The sequence below is a fragment of the Sphaerodactylus townsendi genome, linkage group LG17, assembly GCF_021028975.2.
Source record: "Sphaerodactylus townsendi isolate TG3544 linkage group LG17, MPM_Stown_v2.3, whole genome shotgun sequence".
NCBI classification, from domain to species: Eukaryota; Metazoa; Chordata; class Lepidosauria; order Squamata; family Sphaerodactylidae; genus Sphaerodactylus; species Sphaerodactylus townsendi.
This window is the reverse complement of record NC_059441.1, coordinates 13,143,058-13,167,472: the sequence shown is the minus strand read 5'-3', so window position 1 is coordinate 13,167,472 and position 24,415 is coordinate 13,143,058. Positions and strand designations below refer to the sequence as shown.

The 24,415-nt window shown below is 48.7% G+C and overlaps 1 protein-coding gene across 1 annotated transcript in view; it reads right to left on the bottom strand.

The window, feature by feature from the left end:
- Positions 1-24,415, bottom strand: part of CCDC33 (coiled-coil domain containing 33) — a 149,059-nt gene that overhangs the window by 42,121 nt on the left and 82,523 nt on the right. Inside the window, exons 8-12 of the mRNA XM_048519734.1 lie at positions 22,128-22,219; positions 20,462-20,582; positions 9,888-10,011; positions 9,443-9,570; positions 7,985-8,056 (exon numbers count right to left, since the gene is read on the bottom strand). Coding sequence (XP_048375691.1) covers positions 7,985-8,056; positions 9,443-9,570; positions 9,888-10,011; positions 20,462-20,582; positions 22,128-22,219 — 537 coding nt within the window. The remainder of the gene's footprint in view (positions 1-7,984; positions 8,057-9,442; positions 9,571-9,887; positions 10,012-20,461; positions 20,583-22,127; positions 22,220-24,415) is intronic.

Here is a 24,415-nt window from a genome sequence, read left to right as displayed (position 1 = left end):
GGCACACACAAATAATTAGTAACCTACTCTCAGGAACCTGTGAGAAACTGCTGGATCCCACCTCTGGTTGGGGGTCACCACAACATGAGGAACTGTATTAAAGGGTCGCAGCATTAGGAAGGTTGAGAACCACTGTGTTAGATGAATAGCCCGACGCAGCAGAAGGCAGAGTTTAAAGACACACAGGCCAATCGCCAAACAGCCAGAGAGACAAAGGCATGTTTTCATCAGGAACCCAAACTTTAACCAGGAAGGAAACAGGTGGAGGTGTAACCAATGTTTGTACACACATTTCTTCCAAACCTGAAACACCCGAATGTGTCCTCCGATCACCGCCAGGTCCACAGTCAGAATAATGCACTTTCAATCCACTTTCACAATTTGTTTGCAAGTGGATTTTGCTGTGACGCACGGTAAAATCCAGCTTCAAAGCGCATTGGAAGTGGATTGGAAGTGCATTATTCTGCATGTGCGGAAGGGGTCTTATTGTTGATATGAATCTGGAATGCTCAGGTACCTTCTCATTGGCTTAGCAAGGACCGCCCCCCCCCTCCCCGGTGTGATTGTGAAGGATAAATTACAGAGGGAACCTCCTCAACAGCACAAGCAAATGACACCAGGCAGGTCCTTAGCCGAACAGGGGTGGATCGCTAATTGAAGAGGATTCAGCGAGCTCAAACTTCACTCATGTCCCTAGGAAGACTCTCTCGCCTGGGCCCCCCTCAGCATTCATCGGCGTGCCCTGCACGGCGGCCTATTCATTTGCCCGTAATCCGTCCCTAACCGGCTAAATTGGCCGCTGCAGATGAACGACGGCAAAGTGGCCATCGCTATCTTCTGCGCCGTGACTGTAGTCGCGGATGCCTCATTAGGTATATAATGAGAAAGCGAACCTTTCTGCCCAAGGGCCCCTTTCTCGGTCTGTTGTTCAGCAAAGCCCCTGGCGCTGGGGCTCGGGAGGAGGATAGTGTGCCGAATAAAAGACTTGCTGAGTGGCTCCGACGGAGAGGTGGCGGCCTTGGCTCGCCAAACCATCTGGTGTGGTCTTTCGAGCTCATGTATTTCATTAGGCTCCAAGGCTACTATGACGTGTTGGTCAACTGGCCAAAAAAGTGCCCAGCTGTCCTTGACTAGACCCAGATCGTTTTGAGCTCAGGTCTGGGAAAAAGCTCTGCCATATGAGACCAAGACCCTGCATGACCTGGGACAGTTCTCCAGATCTGTAATAAGGAGCTATTCTGAGAGGCCTGTTAAGGGCAGTTTACTTCCAACAGAGCTGGCCTTCCCATCCTTTCCCCCTATCTCCTTCCTTCCTTCCCTCCCCCCTCCCTCCCTTCCTTTCCCTCCCTCTCCCTCCCCCTCCCTCCCTCCTTCCCTGCCCCCCTCTCTCTCTCTCTCCCTCCCTCCTCCCTCCTTCCCTGCCCCTCCCTCCCTCCTTCCCTCCTTTCTTCCCTCCCTCCCTCCCTCCTCCCTCCTTCCCTTCCTCCTCCTCCCTCCCTCCCTCCCTTCTTCCTTCCTTCCTTCCCTGCCCCTCCCTCCCTCCCTCCTTCCCTCCCTCCCTCCTCCCTCCCTCCCCTCTTCCTCCTCCCTCCCTCCCTCCTTCCCTCCCTTCTTCCTTCCTTCCTTCCTTCCTCCCTCCCTTCTTCCTTCCTTCCCTGCCCCTCCCTCCCTCCCTCCCTCCTTCCTTCCCTCCCTCCCTCTCTCCTCCCTCCCTCCCTTCTTCCTCCTCCCTCCCTCCCTCCCTTCTTCCTTCCTTCCTTCCTTCCTTCCTTCCTCCCTCCTTCCCTCCCTCTCCCTCTCCCTCTCCCTCTCCCTCTCCCTCTCCCTCTCCCTCTCCCTCTCCCTCTCCCTCTCCCTCTCCCTCTCCCTCTCCCTCTCCCTCTCCCTCCCTTCTTCCTTCCTTCCTTCCTTCCTCCCTCCCTTCTTCCTTCCTTCCCTGCCCCTCCCTCCCTCCCTCCCTCCTTCCTTCCTTCCCTGCCCCTCCCTCCCTCCCTCCTTCCCTCCCTCCCTCCTCCCTCCCTCCCCTCTTCCTCCTCCCTCCCTCCCTCCTTCCCTCCCTTCTTCCTTCCTTCCTTCCTTCCTCCCTCCCTTCTTCCTTCCTTCCCTGCCCCTCCCTCCCTCCCTCCCTCCTTCCTTCCCTCCCTCCCTCTCTCCTTCCTTCCTTCCTTCCTTCCTTCCTTCCTTCCTTCCTTCCTTCCTTCCTTCCTTCCTTCCTTCCTTCCTTCCTTCCTTCCTTCCTTCCTTCCTTCCTTCCTTCCTTCCTCCATCCCCTCCTTCCCTGCCCCTTCCTTCCCTGCCCCTCCCTCCCTCCCTCCCCTTCCCTTCCCTGCCCCTCCCTCCCCTGCCCCTCCCTCCCTCCCTCTCTCCTTCCTCCCTCCCTCCCTCCCTCCCTATATATTTATTGTGAGCACTGGGGAACAGCAACGTATCAACTAATAAATAAACAAACGAGATCAGGCCCTGGGCTACCAAGTGGCAATTACTCCCGTGTTGGCATACACAGATGTGCACGCATGCTTCCTGGACACGAGTTCATGCAAAATGCAAGGGGTCAGCATGCTCCTTGCAATTCCAGCAAGACAGCACACAGATGGTGACCTGGGGTGAGTTGAAAGGAGAACAGCCATTTCCTTGCCTGACGGAGACACGGCAGGTTGGCTACCAGACATGCACGGGTCCCTAATTCAATTAGCTCTCCCCCTAAACTCTCCTTTGGGACACACAAGCGGAAACGAACAAATTTTCTTCCACAAAGACATTAATTTCTCTCTTCCACTTCGCCGGGGCTCTGCTGTATCCCGCTCATTAGCTGTCTAACAAAGTGAGTCCAGCTCAATCCATTCCCATTCACTAGTGATTCCATCGCTCTTTTGTCATTTCCGCAGCGATCGAGGTTTCGAAGGGCAGGAAGAACGTTGTGGAGAATAACACAGCTTCATTCAAGCACCAGGGGGACGGATCTCTGTTGCTCGGAGATCAGTTGTGATAGCGGCAGATCCCCAGTTTATATTTGGCAACTATGATCAAGAGCTGCTGTGCCTCTCAGAGAAAAGTAGGATATAAATCAATGGTTCTCAACCGTCCTAATGCCGCGACCCTTTAATACAGCTTCTCATGTTGTGGTGACCCCCCAACCCTAACATTTATCCATTTTACAGATGGAGAACACTGATGCAGAGAGTCTTAGGCGACCCCTGTGAAAGGGTCGTTCGACCCCCAGGTTGAGAACCACTGAACACAGCCCAGAGCCCTTCGGGGATGGGGCGGTATAAAAGTCTAAATAAATAAATAAATAAAAATAAATAAATAAATAAAAAACAAATAAAATAAGCGTCTCTTTAATTCCAGGGAGATCTCCTGGCCATGCCCGGAGTTTGCCAACCATAGCGTGTTGACAGCATGTTAATAAAGATGTCCACAGTTTGCAGAGACGAACGCCTGCGTTGGATGTGTGAATTCGGTCAAAACAGGGACTAGTGAACGCCTTCATCAGTAGCAAGAGGAGGATATTGCATGCAGGCCGCAGAGATGCCCTGCTAAAGATTCCACCCATCCCGCGTGATAGAAAAGTGCCTTTCCGCACACGCCCCGTCGTACGTGATCGATTTAATTTATGCGCTCCCGCTCTTTGCAGCCCACTGTGCACTTAGCAATCTGTCAGCACCTGTCACTTTCAAGCAGCCACGTCACGTGGCCCCGCGACGTGTTTAATTCCACTGTTATCTGCCAAGAGCTCCTTTTGTAAGCTTTTTTTTGTAAAGAATGGGGCGGGGGGAAGGGAAAAATCGTGTTACTCGGTTAAAACAGTTTAAAAATGACAGCGAGCGAGGGGGGCAGAAAAAAAGAAACGAGGGCTCAAGACTCTTGTTTCATTTAGAATTAATTAAGACCCCCCTGAACGGCTTTGAACTGCACAGCGGTGTCTCCCCGGCTGGGCACGCTCCCACGCACGCCAGGCAAATGCAAATGTGTGTTTTTTGCATCGAGAGCAGCCTTTGAGCTTTTAAGGCCCAAGGCTAGGAGGATGGAGACACCCAGTGGCACCAAGCCTGTGGCCAGAATTTTGATGCTTGGGAACGATGCCGGCAGATTGTGCAGAGGAAGAACAAACATACGCTCAGCTGCTTCTAAGGTTGCCACCTCCAGGTGTGGACTGAAGATCTCCAGGAATTACAACTTATCCCCAGACAACAGAGATCAGGCCCGTTGGAGAAAATGGGCTGTATGTATAGTGGAACCTCGGTTTTCATTGCCTTCGGTTTTCATCGGTTTCGGTTTTCGTCGATCTTTTCAGCGAAAAATTTATCTCGGTTTTCATCGATTTGCCTCGGTTTTCATCGATTTGCAGTCAGGTGCTGGGGTTTGTGGAGAAAAATCACCCGGACAAAGCTGTTGCGGCCCGTGTCGGCAACTTGTTTAATGACAATGTCTTGCCCCATTTCAGACAAATCTTAAAGAGGCGTCAGAAACAGGCCTCTTGGGACAGCTTTCTGGTGTGACATTGGTCCGCTGGCTCCGAAGCTGGTCCTCATGTTATTGTTTGTTACTGTTTTCAGCATTAAAACGCTATGTTTATTCACCAAAAAATGTGTTTTTGGTATTTTTTTGGAGTGCCTAGAATGGATTAATTGGATTTACATTGACTCCTATGGAGAAGTTTGCCTCGGTTTTCTTCAGTTCCGGTTTTCATCGATTCTTTTCGGACGGATTACCAACGAAAACCGAGGTTCCACTGTATACGAGCCAGCCATGGTGTATCTGCCTCTTCACTGAGTACCGCTGGAGATCTCTGAGAGATCTGACGATATAGATGTGGCTTTCATTGTTGACCAATGTGATGTTGGCCAGCATGGTGTAGTGGTTAAGAGCAATGGACGCTAATCTGGAGAACTGGGTTTGATTCCCCGCTCGGCCACTGTGGAGGCTGCTCTTAACCACTACACCACGCTGGATTGTGACAGACACAAGGATTGTAAGAAGTATGCTCAGGGCGGGGGGGGGGGGGAGAGGATTTCCCTTCTAGCTGCAGGCAAGCAACGCTTCTAGGATCAGAAACAGTAAATCTGAAAGGGAGAAAGGTTACAAAAGATGGGCCTCCATTTCATTCTGGACTGCCCACCAAAATTATTTACAGAGCCTATTGCAGACAGAATCCACCGCCTGCCAGCTTGTCCAGAAAGATGCTCACGGATCCTGACAGGTTATAGGTAAAGACGTCCGGCGGCTTCTCAAAGACTAACAACATTTCTTCCAGCGCGAGTCCTCATGAGACAGAGGAGATGAAGGTTTGGCTCGCTGCAAAACCATGACTGCTTCGTACCCCTAATGTCAGTTCCAACCCTCCTCTTCTTTCTCCTTTGTGCCTCCAGCGACAAATTCATTCCTTTTCATTGTTGCTCGGGCCAATTTGTCGAAACAAGCCTTAACAATAAAATTAAGAAGCCAAGCCTGTCACTCGGTATTTTTTTTTGTTTCCTTTCTCGCTTGGACATACATCAGAGGCGGGGGGAGGGGAGAGGAAAGGAGAAGAAGTGCAGGAGGGGGAAAAAATAACCGTTCCTAGATCAAAACAATAATCAGCTAAATGAATTCTGCAGCATTTTCCCGCATGACTAGAAGTGATAATTTAGTGTGGCAGCCAGCTGGAAGGAAGGGGATTAATTCTGCACTTACCGACACCCCTGTGAATAATTCATCATACGCGGGCCCCTCTCCGCTGACCCCCCGGGCAATTGCTCCAAAGTAACTCACCAGGCAGCCCTGCCCCAACCGTGGGGGCTCTCAAGGGAGAAAGAGCAATGGAATTAACCTGCCAGCTTTCAGCTCCATCCCAAATTAACTTTGCAGAGGGAAAAGGGAGGGAAAAGGAAAAAGGAAATGGAAGATAGCATCTCGGCTGGGTTTTGCAGTGGAGTTCAAGTCGAGCCGCAATCCCTAATGTTTCCTGTGACAAAGAAGAATCCTCTTGGAAGGCTCGTTTGACCATTGGCTGAAGAGGATTGAAGAGTTTATGAAGCATAAATCTATTGCTGACTATTGGCTATGGTAGCACATAAGGATCTTCAGGTTCAATTCCTGAGTGGGTGGGCAATCCCCTCACCCACAGGTTTCATTGTTTGTCGATGCTCCATGCAGCAGTTGTGGTGAGGGGTTAAAAAAACTGTTGTCAGCTGCTTCATCATGTCACTTCCGGCAAACCCCCCCCCCCCCCGAATTGACAACAGGTAGCTCTAGGAATTGCCAGAAACTCTATGATAAAACAATAAAGTTTCCCAGCAATTCCTAGAGCTACACTGTATCACCTCTGGGTTTTTCCTAGAAAGGATGTAGGGACATAGCTAGTATCACCCCCCATCCCACCCCAATGTCCTATCCCCAAATCTCCCTTTGGTTGCCCGGCAACTCTTTCCCCAGATCTCCAAGAAGAAGAAGAAGAGTTTGGATTTATATCCCCCCTTTCTCTCCTGTAGGAGACTCAAAGGGGCTTACAATCTCCTTTTCCTTCCCCCCCCCCCACAACAAACACCCCGTGAGGTGGGTGGGGCTGAGAGAGCTCCGAGAAGCTGTGACTAGCCCAAGGTCACCCAGCTGGCGTGTGTGGGAGTGCACAAGCTAATCTAAATTCCCCAGATAAGCCTCCACAGTTTAAGCAGCAGAGCCAGGAATCAAACCCCGTTCCTCCAGATTAGAATGCACCTGCTCTTAACCACTATGCCACTGCTGCTCCTAAGAATTTCCCAACTTGGATCTGACAACCTTGGCAAAAGGCAAGAGTCCCCTTTTCACAAGACCCGCTCTAACTTCTTGTATTTCTGGGACAGTTATTGGCAAGTCCTCTTTGGCACTTTAATAATCTCTCTCTCTCTCTGTCTCTCTCTCTCTCTCACACACACACACACACACTCACTCACTCACTCACTCACTTATAGGCAGACACATTTCTTTGTTATTTTTTAAGGACTGGAGCATTCCTTCCATCTCTGACAACATAATTTAGTCTGACAAGTTGAAGATGGCTCTCCCCAAGTTTAAGCTCTCTCGGCCCCGTGTTATTTTAACACAGCCTCTTTTACAAGAGCTCGGGTGGCAGGGGAAGAGCAAGAGGAAAGGGAAGGAGAGTGCTTCATGGGCTATATAAACCATCATCTATATTCATGAATCTGCTGGAGTTGTTGCCCGTTTCTAGCACAGTCAGCCGCCCGGCTGCCCGCTGTTTGCCGGCGCTGTTTTTGCGCACCAGTTGGCCAGAGCGCGACGAGTGCTAGTGGAACGGGGCTGCATTCCATACCCCCACACACATTTCACAGATGTGCTTGCAAAATCTTTATACCAAGGATCATTTTGGGTGCCTTCCCCCCCACTCCAATCCCCTCACACCCAATTACACACCCCTTCCGCACCATCTGCTCTACGTGTTTACACTGCAGTGGCCAATATTCTACCGATTTAAAAGTCAACACAAGAGACTGGAGGATTCTCTGGTTAAAAGGATGCATCTCTGGTATTCTTGGCTCAAAGTATCTTCTCCAAAATTGCAAACATACCTCAACAGCGGCAGCGTTTGGGCAGGTGTATTTAAACACGTGTGTGCTAAAAGCAAGCTGCATCCCCAGTGTGAGAGTCCACATGATCTAGGGTCTGCAACCTGCAGATCTCCAGATGTTCATGGACTACAATTCCCATCAGCCCCTGCCACCATGGCAAATTGGTCATGGTGGCAGGGGCTGGTGGGAATTGTAGTCCATTAACATCTGGAGAGCCGCAGGTTGCAGACCCCTGAGTAGGAGCTACAAAACTGAATTAGGACATGGGTTCAAATCCCCCATCAGCTTTGAAATGCACCAAGTGATCCTTGGCAAGTTTCTTTTCTCTTCTCCTTATTTCTCTCTCCCCCTTCCATTTTTCTGCTCCTCTCCCTCCCTTCATCAGCAGTAAATTGATTGTCAGGCCACTATCTGTGGCTGATTCTTTTTTTTTTACTCACCTCAGAATTGAACAGCTGGAGACCGAGATGGACGGTTGGGGCTTCTCCAGATAGGGTCTTTAGGTCTGTATTCTGGGGAAAACAGGACACTGAGATGAGCAGAGGTGGTTTGCCATTTCTTGCCTCTGAATAGCGACGCTGGACTTTCTTGGTGGTCTCCCATCCAAGTACCAGGGCTATAAATGGCAGAAAGAGAGAGAGAACAAGGGAGGGAGGAAGGGAGGGAGGGAGGGAGGGAGGGAGGGAGGGAGGAAGGAAGGAAGGAAGGAAGGAAGGAAGGAAGGAAGGAAGGAAGGAAGGAAGGAAGGAAGGAAGGAAGGGAGGAAGGGAGGAAGGAAGGGAGGAAGGAAGGAAGGGAAGGAAGGAAGGAAGGGAAGGAAGAAGAGTTTGGATTTATGCCCCTCTTTCTTCTGGTCAGGATACTCAAATGGGATTTACAATTCTCTTCCCTCTCTCACACACAAACAATTTCTGTGAGGTGGGGCTGAAAGAGTTCCAAGAACTGTGACTAGTCCAAGGTCACCCAGCTGGCATGTGTGGGAGAGCACAAGCTAATCTGGTTCATCAGATAAGCCTCCACAGCTCAAGTGGCAGAGCAGGGAATCAAACTCAATTCTCCAGATTCGAGTGCTTCTGCTCGTAACCACTATGCCACGTAGGTAGGTAGGTAGGTCGGTCAGTCGGTCGGTCGGTCGGTCGGTCGGTCGGTCGGTAAGTAGGTAAGGAGGGAGGGAGGGAGGGAGGGAGGGGGGTGGTGGTAGGCAGGGTAGGTAGGCAGGCAGGTAGGAGGAGGGAGTGGAGGAGGGAGGGGGAGGAGGGAGGGGAGGAAGGAGGAGAAAGGAAGGAAGGAAGGAAGGAAGGAAGGAAGGAAGGAAGGAAGGAAGGAAGGAAGGAAGGAAGGAAGGAAGGAAGGAAGGAAGGAAGGAAGGAAGGAAGGAAGGAAGGAAGGAAGAAGAGTTTGGATTTATATTCCCTTTCTCTTCTGTCAGGAGACTCAAATGGATTTACAATCTCCTTCCCCTCTCCCCCACACAAACACCCTGTGAGGTGGGGCTGAAAGAGTTCCAAGAACTGTGACTAGTCCAAGGTCACCCAGCTGGCATGTGTGGGAGAGCACAAGCTAATCTGGTTCATCAGATAAGCCTCCACAGCTCAAGTGGCAGAGCAGGGAATCAAACTCAATTCTCCAGATTCGAGTGCTTCTGGCCTCAGAACTACTATGCCACGAGGTAGGTAGGTAGGTAGGTAGGTCGGTCAGTCGGTCGGTCGGTCGGTCGGTCGGTCGGTCAACGGTCGGTCGGGTCGGGTAAGCAGGGTAAGGCGAGGGAGGGAGGGAGGAAGGGAGGGAGGGAGGAAGGAAGGAAGGAAGGAAGGAAGGAAGGAAGGAAGGAAGGAAGGAAGGAAGGAAGGAAGGAAGGAAGGAAGGAAGGAAGGAAGGAAGGAAGGAAGGATCAATACCTGGATTGGAAGATTTTTGACTTGCACCCCATTCTTGCAGCTGTCTGACAGAAGCCTCCGATAGACACGACTGGTCAGTGGCAGCACAGAGAAACCCAGAGGCTTTGGTTGGCCTTCTATTTCTGACTCTGTGGAAGGGGAAAAAATCCATTCCTAAGTCTCTCTTTAACACACAGTAGGGTTAAAAGACAGAAGAACATTTGCTGAATGTCTCTTTGCCTTGGAGTCACAGCACCACCAGCGTTACTCCAATGTTAGCTACAAAGCACAGAGCTATCAGCGTCTCTTCAGTGCTATCCACAACTATGAGTTAGTAAAATGCCACCTTCAAGTTGGAGCATGGAAATCTCTGAAACCGATGGTATTTAAAAGGGCCTGAGACCTGTTTAGACCTTGGGAATCACGACCTGTCGTGATGAAATGTCAGGGGGGGAAAAGGATTTACTTGATCTGAAGTATTCAATCACCAGAGCGGTGTCATCTGAGAAAGCAGTCGCTCCGTCCCGGCCTTGGAACAAGTAGGAAGTATTCCACGTTACTTTTTCATCAGGTCCACTTGATATAGAAACCTGGGAAGCGATGAGGCAAGGCAAGTCATTATAGGGGGCTCCTGAAATTCAGTATCTTGAACCAAAATGCCACTCAGTAAAGGGGTGAGTGCGGTGTAGTGGCTAAGAGCAGGTGCACTCTAATCTGGAGAACCGGGTTTGATTCCCCGCTCTGCCGCCTGAGCTGTGGAGGCTTATCTGGGGAACCAGATAAGCTTGTTCACTCCCACACACGCCAGCTGGGTGATCTTGGACTGGTCACAGTTCTTTGGAGCTCTCTCAGCCTCACCCACCTCACAGGTGTTTGTTGGGGGGAGGGAAAGGGGATTGAGTCTCCTTACAGGAAAGAAAGGGGGGATATAAATCCAAACTCTTCTTCTCAGATGAGAGGACAAAGGCTTTGAAAAGATTGGCCTTGTGCATCAGAAAAAGAGCTCCAATCCAGAGGCAGGATACACCGAGTGTCTCATTTCAGACTTCGTATGTGTGTAAAGTGCTGCCAAATCACAACAGATGTGCCAATCCTACACAGTGTTCCCTACCCTGTGCAAAGTGACAGACCTTCAGATACTTAAAGAGAGAAGAAGAGTTTGGATTTATATCCCCCCCCCCTTTCTCTCCTGTAGGAGACTCAAAGGGGCTGACAATCTCCTTGCCCTTCCCCCCTCACAACAAACACCCTGTGAGGTAGGTGGGGCTGAGAGAGCTCCGAGAAGCTGTGACTAGCCCAAGGTGGGAGTGTACAGGCTAATCTGAATTCCCCAGATAAGCCTCCACAGCTCAGGCGGCAGAGCAGAGAATCAAACCCCGTTCCTCCAGATTAGATACACGAGCTACAACAACAACAACCTTTATTTGGCATTTAAAAACAGGTTCTAGAGCATTGCCAGACATTTTTGAAATACAAATCAAGAGTACATTCAAAGCGCAGACAGGAAGACTATATAGTAGTATACATTACTTAGAAAGTTCGGTCACTTGTAAAAGAAATTTTGCTACTTTTTCCAACAGCATGACATCTGTGTTGTTTAACAGAAGCTCCACAACAGAACAGTCAGAGTCACGTTCAGATTCGTCTAGGGCCAACCTGGGAGAGAAATTCCTAATGCCCACATATCTCGGACAGTCAAGAATAATGTGAGCAAGAGTCTCCACTTGATTTTTACATTCTCACCACATGTATATTGTATTTCCTTTTTAAATATTCTTTGATTTTAAATAGTCTGTTAGGAATAACCACTCCTGGTTACCCCATAAAAATGCTGCTATGGCAGCGGCTACTAACAGCTTTCATGCCATTGTGCGCTTCTATTATGGAAAGGGCCATGCCCTTGTTCCTGCAGCAGTCAAAGTTTTTAATTCAAAAATAGAAGCTCAGTTGCTATATGGTGTTCCCATCTGGTTGAACGCAGTGGATGACTCTTTGAATATGGTTCAATCAAAATTTTTTCGTAAAATCATGGGCCTTCCAAATTGCGTATGTTATGCGGCTCTCTGGTTAGAACTGGGCCCAAAAATTCATTGGTCTAAGTTATGGGCTTGGTCTAGGGCCTTTAAATTCTTGGCCGCACTTGCATTATACACATAATAAGCACTCTCTGGTTCACCTATCACTATCAGATACCCAGAGTAATTCATGGTTCTCACTCGATAGAGAGGAAGATCGAATTCAATTGGTATAAACCCCTTGACTCCCTTCTAACTTTTAACTTGTTCAGAATCGTGATAAACTATTAAAACAAAAAAAAATTAAGTTACGTAGAGAATGGAACTATTTAACCTCTGGCAGTTTTGTGAAAACTTTGTTCTACCCTTTTACATCTATATCAATCCTCTTACAACATAACAGAATGGATTTCTATCTGTATCATCTGACCAACTCCTAGATCAGAGAAGAGTTTTTTCACCGGGTCATTTCAATGTTTCCCCTTCTGCCATACTCACGGTGTAGCTATAACAACTCTGTGAAATGTGCAAAAGGGCGTGTCTTGCGTGGTGGTGCAAATCACCTAGAAACATTAACTCACCAACTATTCCGCTGTCCTAAATCGCAAGTATTAGAGTCAAATACTCTAGGTTGCTTTCTATGATACCTAGCGAGCTGGATGAACTAAGCAGACTATTGTTCTTATTAAATAATTCTGATGCTACATTCTGTGAAATGGCTGCGAACTTTCTGCTGGAAATATCCCACAAGCAACAGTATGTATGAATCAACTTAATTTGTTATATGTTGCAAGTTTGTATTTCGATGCGATTTAGATGTGATTTTATACTTTTTATACTGTTTATGCCAAATAAAGGCTAAATGAATTAAAAAAATGATTTTTACAGTGTGGACAAACCCGATCCTGAAGAGGTACGGATAAGTAGCGACCCTTCGTAATGGCCGATGGGAAGGTATTGGATCTGGCCCTTGTGATAATCCATCTCTGTTGGGGTTCAGTTAATAATTCAAGATACAGGAGCTCTTAACCTCCTACGCCACTGCTGCTCCTCCGTCACTTTTGTGTCCCCCCCTCCCAAATCTCCCCTTCTACAGACTAAACATTCCCAAATCCCTCAGCCTTTCCTCATATATACACATGCCCACAGGGTCCGGCTCGGTGCTATCCGCTCTGCATAGCAGTATCTCTCTAAAAGATGCACACAGATGATTATGTGCCAACCCTAAATAAAATATGCATTCCTAGAGGACGCTCTGGGCCTTCACAAACGCCCGGGGAGAAATATCAGTCTTCCCAACGTTACAGCTGGACACAGATGTCGGCTCTTCCGGGCGCAACCTGTGATGTCGACCACGTCCGTAGGACTCGAAGCACTTCAAAAGATAGCAGAGAAGCGCTACGCAGCCCTGTTTCAAGGGAGGAGAGCTGCCCAGGAGGCTGAGCGGAGGGGTGGCGAATCCTTCTTACAGGAAGGGCTTTCAAAAGCTGAGCCTGTACCTCCGGGGTTAACTCCACACGGCTATCCCCGAGCCTTCTACACAACTGTGAGAAGCTGCAACCGCAGAAGGGCACGAAAGTGATAGAGGATTTTAAATACATAAGCCAAATCCCCCCACATGGCGCTTCGTGCCAGAATTGCCATTAGCCACAGGATAGTCGCATTCATTAAGAGGTGGGTGGAAATTTTGCTTCCAATTTTTTTTAAAGAAGACGAGGAAAGAGATTCCTTGTGGCACACAGCCCCCAATAAACGGGGGTGTTCAAAATTTTATATTGCCAGTATCCCTGCCAGAGCGGGTGCACCTCAACAACACATCAGGTCCCTCATGGTGTATGGTGTAGTGGTTAAGAGCAGGTGGGTTCTACTCTGGAGAACCGGGTTTGATTCCCCACTCTCCACCTGAGTGGCAGGGGCTGATCTGGTGAACCAGATGCAAGCTTCCTCGCGACTTCCTAGAAAGTTTTGCTGAGTGGGATTTTGGCTAGTCACAGTTCTTCAGAGTTCTCGAAGCTCACTGACTAATAAGGTGTCTGTTGTGGGGAGAGGAAGGGAAAGAAACTTGTAAGCCACCTTGAGTCTCCTTACAGGAGAGAAAGGTGGGGTATAAATCCAAACTCACACGGGAAAATGGAGACCCACCCCAAATTCCTTGGAAGAAGAAGAAGAAGAGTTTGGATTTATATCCCCCTTTCTCTCCTGTCGGAGACTCAAAGGGGCTGACAATCTCCTTGCCCTTTCCCCCTCACAACAAACACCCTGTGAGGTAGGTGGGGCTGAGAGAGCTCCGAGAAGCTGTGACTAGCCCAAGGTCACCCAGCTGCCGTGTGTGGGAGTGCACAGGCTAATCTGAATTCCCCAGATAAGCCTCCACAGCTCAGGCGGCAGAGCTGGGAATCAAACCCGGTTCCTCCAGATTAGATACACGAGCTCTTAACCTCTTACGCCACTGCTGCTCCTTTTTTAATTTAAAAAATATTACTTTTACAACCAAATATCAAAATGCTACAGTACAGAACACAAAGTGGCAACTCATTAAAATATCAACATCTGTAAGAATGAATAAGTTGCAGCTATTTAGTAACCAACTGAAATTTAGTTAACACAAACCAAGAAAGGTGGGTGCGAAAACCTTAACAGGTTTATGCACAACCAGGTTTACACACAACCAGCACAAAAACGAGTGTTTAAAAACTTATTTATTTATTTATATTTTAGATTTCTAGGCCGCCTCTTCCCCGAAGGGCTCGAAGGGCTCGAACTGCGCATGATTTTAACGCACCAGGCATTGGTAACAACAAAACAGAAAACAGCACCATCATAGAGAGGGTTCAGGAACAGATACCATTTCTATCAGTTCTCTCGTCAGCATGGCCAATTGGCCATGCTGGCAGAGGCTGATGGGAATTGTAGTTCCTGAACATCTGGAGAGCCGCAGGTTCCCTACCCCTGGACTTGTATATTTGATTCACAAATGAAAAGGGAAGGTCTGAATTGAAACGGCAGAGCTCCGAACGTCTGTAGATGGAATTAATTCATCTGCACAGCGTAAGCGCGACTTTGGCGCAGGAAGCTAGCTGAAGGGGAGCGCTGAACTTTATGTACTCTCGCGGTCCCACATCTCGCAGCACCCGCGCGGGAAGGGGTTAAGCGTGGCACGGTTCCTCTTTTGCGTCACCCCCGCCTGCCCTCCATTCGTGGTTCGGCCTGGCTGCTCGGCTGAAGGTGAATCTGGGGCGGTTGTCTGCAGATGCTAATGCGGTACGACAGGCGAAAGGGCATGCTGGCATGGCGGAAGGATCGAATATGATTAACCAACACGTCTGCTCGTCCGGGGAAAGCCATTAACCTCCGTAACCAGAGTAACGGCCAACCTCGCGCACAACCTGTAGCCCTTCCCCCATCTCCAGCAGGGATCGGTGCCTTATCAATGCATTGATTATTGCCACAGCTTTGATACACAAGCTACGGCGCAGAAGAGGCCTTGAGGTCTCTTACTCCCATCGGGGAGCTGATGAGATGTTTATAGTACAGTTTAATTGAGGCAGTGAGAGGGGGGGAGGATCACCCCCTCCTCCATCTTCTGGACCTCTGGCCCCCATCCAAAAAGCGCCTTTGATGTGTGCGCTTATGAAAGCTTTGCACACACGTTTTTCACACTCTCCGATTTCTGGCTGGCGACCTCTCTGGTTTCCTCCTCTCTCTCTCTCCTGCACCCCCATCTGAGTCAAGCCGCCACTTCAGTTACGGAAAGAAATTCATTGATTTCAATATATGCAGAGAACAAAACCAGCTCTTGGGGCCTTCAATTGCATAGTCTGGCATCTAGCGTGCTTGCCTCAGCTTACGGATTCAGAAGGTAGCCATGTTTGTCCTCAGCAGAAGAAATAGAGTCCAGAAGAGACCGATATGGTTTTCAGGATATGAGCTTTGGAAAGTTAAAGCTCGCTGCGTCAAAAATCTGGTGCAAGGGGTTTTGGCTCTTGAAACTTACACCTCCAAAATCTGTTTGGTCTTTATGGTGCTACTGGACTTAAATATAGCACACTGTGACTGATGTTACCTTTCCACAAAAGGGGCTCCGTTTTAGACAATTTACAACCAAGGCCCTGAATCTGTGAACAAGCACAGGAATTTCGTTAAAAGGAATGTTTATGGCCAAGGTCAAGCGCTGGCTGAATGAGGAATTATAGTACATACAAGAAGGAGGAGGAGGAGGAGGAGGAGGAGGAGAAGGAGAAGGAGAAGGAGGAGAAGGAGGAGAAGGAGAAGGAGAAGGAGAAGGAGGAGAAAGAGTAGTAGTAGTTTGGATTTATATCCTCCTTTCTCTCCTGTAAGGAGACTCAAGGTGGCTCACAAGCTCCTTTCCCTTCCTCTCCCCACAACAGACACCTTGTGAGGCAGGTTGGGCTGAGAGAGTTCGGAGAGAACTGTGACTGGCCCAAGGTCACCCAGCAGGAATGTAGGAGTGCGGAAACACATTCGGTTCACCAAATAAGCCTCTGCCACTCAGGTGGAGGAGTGGGGAATCAAACCCCGTTCTCCAGATTAGAGTGCACCTGCTCTTAACCACTACACCACACTGGATTTCTTCACTTTCAGAGGCTCTAGAAAGGCTTAGTTAAAAACCCTTCTGTGTATCTCACTCTGTGCCCACCTGCGGAGTTCCTTCTCAAGCCCTGATCTCCATAAGTTCCATCCGCTCTCCCAAATCTCCAGGAATTTCGAATCCCAAAGTTGGCCACTGTTTATGGTCTTGATCCAACCCTTTCGCTCCCAAGAAGAAGAAGAAGAAGAGGAGGAGGAGGAGGAGGAGGAGGAGGAGGAGGAGGAGGAAAAGGAGGAGGAGGAAGAGAAGAAGAAGAAGAAGAGGAGGAGGAGGAGGAGGAGGAGGAGGAGGAGGAGTTTGGATTTACAATCTCCTTGCCCTTCCCCCCTCACAATAAACACCCTGTGAGGTAGGTGGGGCTGAGAGGGCTCCAAAAAGCTGTGACTAGCCCAAGGTCACCCAGCTGGCATGTGTGGGAATGTACAGGCTAATCTGAATTCCCCAGATAAGCCTCCACAGCTCAAGCGGCAGAGCAGGGAATCAAACCCGGCTCCTCCAGATTAGAATGCACCTGCTCTTAACCACTACGCCACTGCTGCTCCCGAGGGGAGATGAATAACGGATCCGCCGCCATTCATTCATGAAAACAACATTTTGGGTACCAGCTATGAGGCTCCTAACTGCATGGTCTTTGTCTATGGGCCTGTTAGAACAGCAGCGCATGTGGAATTCAAGGGGTTAAATGGCCTTTTTTAAAAAAAAAAGAGAGAGAAAGAAAGGACACACAAGGGGAGGGGGAGAGAGCAGCGCAACAGCTCAATTCCTTCTGGGGGATTAATTTGTAATTCAATTGCTAAATGCAATCTCGTGCCCAGAAAGTATGATTTATGTGAGGAAAAGCCAAGCACTCGCGAGGGAGGGGGGGTCTTGCAGCCCCCACATCCCGCAGCAAATGCCCCTCGTTGGGACCCCCTCCCACCTCCCCTTTCTATTTCCAAGGCCGAGTAAGAGAAATGGGGCTTCCGACACTGTCCCAAAAGATGAGCCCTTAACGATTATTCCCGGAGCTAAAATGAAGACATCTCTCATCCGGGCTTGAGGATGCCAAGATGGAAGGACAGCCAGGCCTTTAATGGGGTTTTTAACATGGGGCTTTTAACAGTTTCCTATTAGGAGGCAGGAACAGCCCCCCCCCCTCAAAAAAAGCTCCTGGCTCTCGGAAGGATGAGGCAGCCAGCATCAGAGATCTGTGGCTTGGTCTACTTAGCAGGATGTTTATTTGTTTTTAATTTAGATAGGTCAGAATGAAAGAGCAGATGGACAAGGCGAGTCAGGACTTTCCCCGGGTCACGCGAGGACTCTTTCATTTGCGAGAATAACCAGCATTTATGCACACAAAACCTGGCGCCGGCCCCAACACAGCAGAAAGGGAACATTAAATGGGTTGATCTGATATGGAGGCCACTTCAAAAACCTTGAGAGATGGGAATCTAACCGACTCAAATGCATAAAAGAAAAAGGAAGACGAAGACAAAGAAGAAGAAGAGTTGGATTTATATCCCCCTTTCTCTCCTATATGAGACTCAAAGGGGCTTACAAACCCCTTTCCCTTCCCCCCTCACAACAAACACCCTGTGAGGTGGGTGGGGCTGAGAGAGCTCCGAGAAGCTGTGACTAGCCCAAGGTCACCCAATTGGCGTGTGTGGGAGTGCACAGGCTAATCTGAATTCCCCAGATAAGCCTCCACAGCTCAGGCGGCAGAGCTGGGAATCAAACCCGGTTCCTCCATAATAGAGTGCACCTGCTCTTAACCACTACGCCACACAAAAAGGGAAAAAACTTCTGTAACAAGAATCTCACTCTAGATATGCTTTTAAACAGCCCTTGCCACCCCAGGAAAACCAAGATCCCGGAACATTCTTTTGATCTGGGGGATACAAGAGAAGCCAGGCTTGCTTTCTTATCACAATCATCTTCACAACGTCCCTGTGAGGTCGGCTCTCTGCAATGCCAGCTTCCAGATGGGATGCGCAGAGCTCCAGAAATGACACCTGGTCTCCATTCTACAGTTCCCTTGGATAAAATAGCTGCTTTGGAGGGTGGAATCCACAACATTATTCCCCTCTGAGGTTCCTTCCTTCACTAAGCCCCACCCTCCTCAAAGCTCCGCCCCCAAATCTCAAGGAATGTCCCAATCTGGAGTTCACAGCCGTGGCTAAATTGAGAATGGAGCACAGTGACTTACATAAAGCTATGGAGCAGTGATGGTGAACCTTTTTGAGACCGAGTGTCCAAATTGCAACCCAAAACCCACTTATTTATCGTAAAGTGCCCACATGGCAATTTAACCCGAATTTTTAGTTTAGAAAAAACGGTTTGCTCCGAGGCGTGCGTTACTCGGGAGTAAGCTTGGTGGTAGTCGCTGGCTTTGCTTTGAAGCAACCATGCAACTCTTCCAATGAGTGAATCACGACCCTAGGAGGGTTTACTTAGAAGCAAGTCCCCATTGCCAGCAACCGAGCTTACTCCCAGGTAAAGGATCGCGCTTTAGTTCTTCGCATGAAAATCAGTGGGGTTTACCAGCGCTTAACAGGGTTACCTTCACTGCTTTCCCCAAACTAGGTCTTAGGTTTAATGCTAATAATCGAGCCCAGCGGCCCAGGCCAGCCTAGATGTGTGGGGGTGGGGTGACTCTTTTTACACGTGCCCACAGAGAGGGCTCTGAGTGCCACCTCTGGCACCCGTGCCATGGGTTCGCCACCACGGCCAGAGGTGGGATCCAGCAGGTTCTCACAGGTTCCCGGGAGTAGGTTACTCATTATTTGTGTGTGCCGAGAGGGGGTTACTAATTGGGGATTTTGCCACGTGATTTTTGCCTTAGTTATGCCCCTCCTCTCAGCAGTAGCGCGCAGAACTTGAAGCAGTCTAGCAGGAGGTGCACCGGCGTGCGTGGCAGCCTGCGCCTGCGTGCATTCGTTTCCTGCCCAAGGACCGGTGCAACGGCTGCGTCCTTGCCACAGCCCCGCCCAGGAATGCCCCGCCCTCGGAATGCCCGGCCACGCTCCTGTTGTGCCCCGCCCAGCCCCATTGGCGCTATGCCACAGTTTGAATCCCACCACAATGGGAACCAGTTACTAAAATTTTTGGATCCCACCACTGACTACGGCTATAGAGGGAACCAGTACCAAAGCTGAGATAGGACTAGAACACTACACTTCCGGGCTCAGCCTCCCTCCTGTCTTCTTCGAGAAATCCCCTGCAAAAACCCACCCTGATTTTAAGGTTTTTAGTAAAACTAACAAGCAGCATGAGAAATGGGCGGGGACAGGTTTTCTCAAGCCAGATGGCTCAGTTAAATCATTTATAACCCCCACATCTACATTTTGCTTCCTCTCTCAATCTAACTTCTGTTCCCACCTTACACACCAATTCCAACTGGCAATCTGTGGCCTAACCATAAAGAGCCGTAAACAAGCAGGATGAGACCACTGTTGAGAAGACCTGGCTTCCGTGTTTTTCCGCTTTAGATTCATATTTTGCTCCTACACAGCGACACGTGTCCCCCGAGGGAATATTTCTTAAGCTGTGCAAGCAGAAGGGAATCCACTTTGGATGGTTCTTGGCAGGGAAAGATGCAAGAGATAAAACACAAACATTGCCCAGAGCATCAGGAACAGGTTTGAAAGGAACCATAATTGTGGGGAGGAGGAGAAGAAGAAGAAGAAGAAGAAGAAGAAGAAGAAGAAGAAGAAGAAGAAGAGGAAGAAGAGGAAGAAGAGGAAGAAGAGGAAGAAGAGGAAGAAGAAGAAGAAGAGGAAGAAGAAGAAGAGAAGAAGAGGAGGAAGAAGAAGAAGAGGAAGAAGGAGAAGAGGAAGAAGAAGAGGAGGAGGAGGAGGAGGAGGAGGAGGAGGAGGAGGAGTATATAAGAACATAAGAACAAGCCAGCTGGATCAGATCAGAGTCCATCTAGACCAGCTCTCTGCTACTCGCAGTGGCCCACCAGGTGCCTTTGGGAGCTCACAGGCAGGATGTGAACGCAATGGCCTTCTGCGGCTGTTGCTCCCGATCACCTGGTCTGTTAAGGCATTTGCAAACTCAGATCAAAGAGGATCAAGATTGGTAGCCATAAATCGACTTCTCCTCCATCAATCTGTCCAAGCCCCTTTTAAAGCTATCCAGGTTAGTGGCCATCACCATCTCCTGTGGCAGTAAGTGGAGTAGGAGTAGGAGTAGGAGTAGGAGTAGGAGTAGGAGTAGGAGTAGGAGCAGGAGCAGGAGTAGGAGGAATAGTAGTTTGGATTTATACCCTGCCTTTCTCTCCTGTAAAGAGTTTCAAAACTGCTTAGACACCTGCCTCACAAGGTGTCTGGTGGAGAGGAGAGGAAGGGAAAGGAGCTTGTAAGCCACCTTGAGTCTCCTTGCAGGAGAGAAAGCTGGGCTATAAATCCAGAATCTCCAAATCCAAAAATCTTGTACCTGTGGGTATCCTTGATTGGTGACTCGCGGGACGTCAAACTCCTCTATAACAGGATCCGGGAAGTTTGCGACAGTCAGTGGGACGGGAGGAGCATCCGGGGGCCGTGACATCATTTCCTGCCTGTATAAAGAAAAGTGTTGCTAAGTTCAGGGCTCTAGTTTGCACTGACTGTTGCAAGCTGAATTTCCATCAGTTTTTAATTCTTTGGGGGACGGGTTGTGTCCAGTGGTGGGATCCAAAAATTTTAGTAACAGGTTCCCATGGTGGTGGGATTCAAACTGTGGGGTAGTGCCATTGGGGCTGGGTGGGGCACGACGGGGGCGTGGCCAGACATTCCGGGGGTGAGGCATTCCTGGGCAGGTTTGTGGCAAGGACGCAGCCGCTGTGCCAGTCCTTGGGCGGGAAACGAATGCACACAGATATGATTTGCCGGTGCAATTTCAGTTAGACTACTTCAAGTTCTGTTTCTACTGGTAAGACAAGAGGCGTAACTAAGGCAAAAATCACGTGGCAAAATCACCCATTAGTAACCCCCTCTCGGCACACACAAATAATTAGTAACCTACTCTCGGGAACCTGTGAGAACCTGCTGGATCCCACCTCTGGTTGTGTCTATGTAACTACACAGACGCAACCCCTAGAGAATCGCAACACAGGTTTTAAAGCTTCGCAGCTACGAATGGGAGGAGTTTAGAAAAACCAAAAACAACCACAAAACAACAGCCGAGAAGCATTTTTGAGGGTATAAGTGCAGACAAATGGGGGGCTTTGAAAACATTTTGCAAACATTTACAAAATGTTTTCGGGTGCTTGTATAGAATGACCCTCCTGTATAAGTCAGCTTCATGTGTTTGTGTGTCATCAAAGTTTACCGTTCTACGAAGGCACAACAAGGCTAAGAGATATCGAAGAGATATCAGTGTCCCGCTAATAGCATTATTGTTGTACTTTTACTGTACTATATTTGTAATGCTGCTATGTTTTTATAGAGTCGGTAAATTGATTTTAACTTAGCTTATTTATTGTGTGTATTGTTGATCCTGGCCTGTTGTACACCGCCCAGAGCCCTTCGGGGGTGGGCGGTTCTAAAATCATATACAAATAAATAAATAAATTATTGTGTTAAAAAAATATAGTTCCAGTTAAAAAATACAGTTCCAGTTAAAAAGTGAATAGTAAAAAACTTTGCATTTGTCATACATTCAATTTACAAACTTCTGACAAAAACTTTGCCACTATAAGGCAACAACAAAAATCCTGACAATTTAAAAGCGTAACTACTTTATCTGATTCAGTATAATCAATCATAGGGTCTATAGCTTGGGATAGCAGGCTGGATCGGCGTTCTTGGTATAATACGCAGTTCAGGAGAATGTGTGGGATGGAATCCAGCTGTCCTATGCTACAGAGACAGAACCTCTTATCAGATTTAAATTATTGTGTTATTTCAAAGGGAGGGACACTCTGTGCCTCTGCCACTAGTCGGAGACCCACAGGGCAACTGTAAGATTGGGGGGCCCCCCAGGAAGAAGGCCACCTCAAGGAAAGAGCCTGACTCCCAAAATGACTGGCTCTTCCACTGAACTATGGCACTTCCTCCCGGGAATACACATCAAAACACAGGTCCACATATCATCTCTCCTCCCAATCCTCTGCTTTACTCACTCGTAAGCTGCGATGTTGTTCACGATTCTAGCAATCGCGATGACAGGGCCCTCCGGTTCTGTGAGTTTTTCATTGAGTCCACCGAGGAAAACCTGGAAGCGCAGAGAAGTAAGACCATTAGAGGGAAACTCTCTAAAAAGCACTAAATCGCAGCAGGAGACTTCACCCGTGTAGCTCGTCATTAGTGCCACGGGCACTGTCTACTGAAGCACGTTAGAGAAGCAATTTCAAAGGATGAGCTCCCAATCAATAGGGCCTTTAGGTGGGAAAAGATTTGCATTTTCCCCAACAACAACTTCCAGCTACTTGTATACTTGGAAAACACAATATTCCCTGAAACAGGAACCTTTAATCACAGTTGGGATCCAGCAGGTTCTCCCAGGTTCCCGAGAGTAGGTTACTAATTATTTGTGTGTGCCGAGAGGGGGTTACTAATTGGTGATTTTGCCACATGATTTTTGCCTTAGTTACGCCCCTCCTCTCAGCAGTAGCGCGCAGAACTTGAAGCAGTCTAGCAGGAGGTGCACCGGCGTGTCTAGCAGTCTAGCAGAACTTGAAGCAGTGTAGCAGGAGGTGAACCGGCGTGCGTGGCAGCCTGCGCCTGCATTCGTTTCCCGCCCAAGGACTGGCGCAGCGGCTGCGTCCTAGCCACAGCCTCACCCAGGAATGCCCCACCCCTGGAATGTCTGGCCATGCCCCTAGCGTGCCCCACCCAGCCCCATTGGCGCTAAGCCACAGTGTGGGAACATGTTCCCACCATGGGAACCTGTTACTAAAATTTTTGGATCCCACCACTGAGCTTGTTAGATAAGCAATTTCAAAGGATGAGCTCCCAATCAATAGGGCCCTTAGATGGGAGAAAGATTTGCATTTTCCCCAGCAACAACTTCCAGCTACTTGTGTACTTGGAAAACACAAAATTCCCTGAAACAGGAGCCTTTAATCAAGGGAATGTGTTTGCATCTCACACAACAAATGAGATGTGATGCCAGAAACTGATCTGCCGCAAGGACCTTTGTATCGTGTGTTCGCCCTTTCCGTTTCCTCCGCAACATTATGGGGACTAAAGCAGCTTTCAGACAAATGGGGATGATGGCCCATTCGGAAGAGAGAGCTTGCTTCTTTTCGGATCATTTGACCAATCTCGCAACGGGCACCGGAAGGCATTTCCTTAGGGCCTGTCATTATTGGCTGTATGTAAACATGACGAGAGGGTAGCTGAGATCAGTTCCTGTCCAGAGACCCTGAGGGAAGTAAGCCCCTGCTATTGGAGATGTCCTATGTGGCATATCCCAGGGAAGACTTGGCTGATCGAACCGCCCGCGTCTTTTGGCAGCTGCCAGAGATGCAAATGTCCCTTGCCATTTGCCAGCGAGTCTCAGATTGACAGGAAAGACGTGCCGAGTTTCATCGTGAGCGCTGACTTGAAAAGGGGGGTGGAAACTTATTGGCGTGGACACTCATAATCAGTTCACATGAGCTGGCATCAAATATGGATGAATTGCACCAGTTATTTGCCTCATAACTGTCTACCTCCAGAGGGCAGGTTGGACTTATCAGCACAGTTTAAAGCGGAGTCACTCTGGTAAGATGAGAAGGTTTAATAGTCTTCTTGTACTCACTGCGACCTTCCAGCACAATTGGAAAAGAATACTCTCCACCCAAGATGTTCTTTCCATAGGAAGATTTTACTTTAGTAGTTGCAAGGTTACACAAGTCTATGCTATACAAGACTATCAAACTATACAGAACTCTTCAGCTAGAACAAAGTTCAACACACACTGAACTCAACTCTATCTGAACTTAGCATATACAATACATTCAACAGGATACTTTTCCCCGCCCAGGCATCAGCCTCTCATTGGTCTAGAGCCGTGGTGGCGAACCTATGGCACTCCAGATGTTCATGGACTACAATTCCCATATGCCCTTGCCAATTGGCCATGCTGGCAGGGACTGATGGGAATTGTAGTCCATGAACATCTGGAGTGCCATAGGTTCGCCACCACGGGTCTAGAGTTACAGTTGAACTAACCAATCATGTTAAAGGTTAACTGCTCCTTCGCCCCTAGACTGACTGTCTCCGGCCTCTGGGTTGGCAAACTTCTGCTAACTTAGAAGATGACCTTTTTGTGAACCTTTACTCTCCTTTTTATATATCACGACAGGACTAGACCAAAACAGGAACAAGAGGAATAGATGCAGGACAAACAAGAGATTTTTAAAAAAAGTTTCAATGGATTCTGTAACAGGAATACTAAATTTGAGTCCAGTAGCCCTTAGAGACC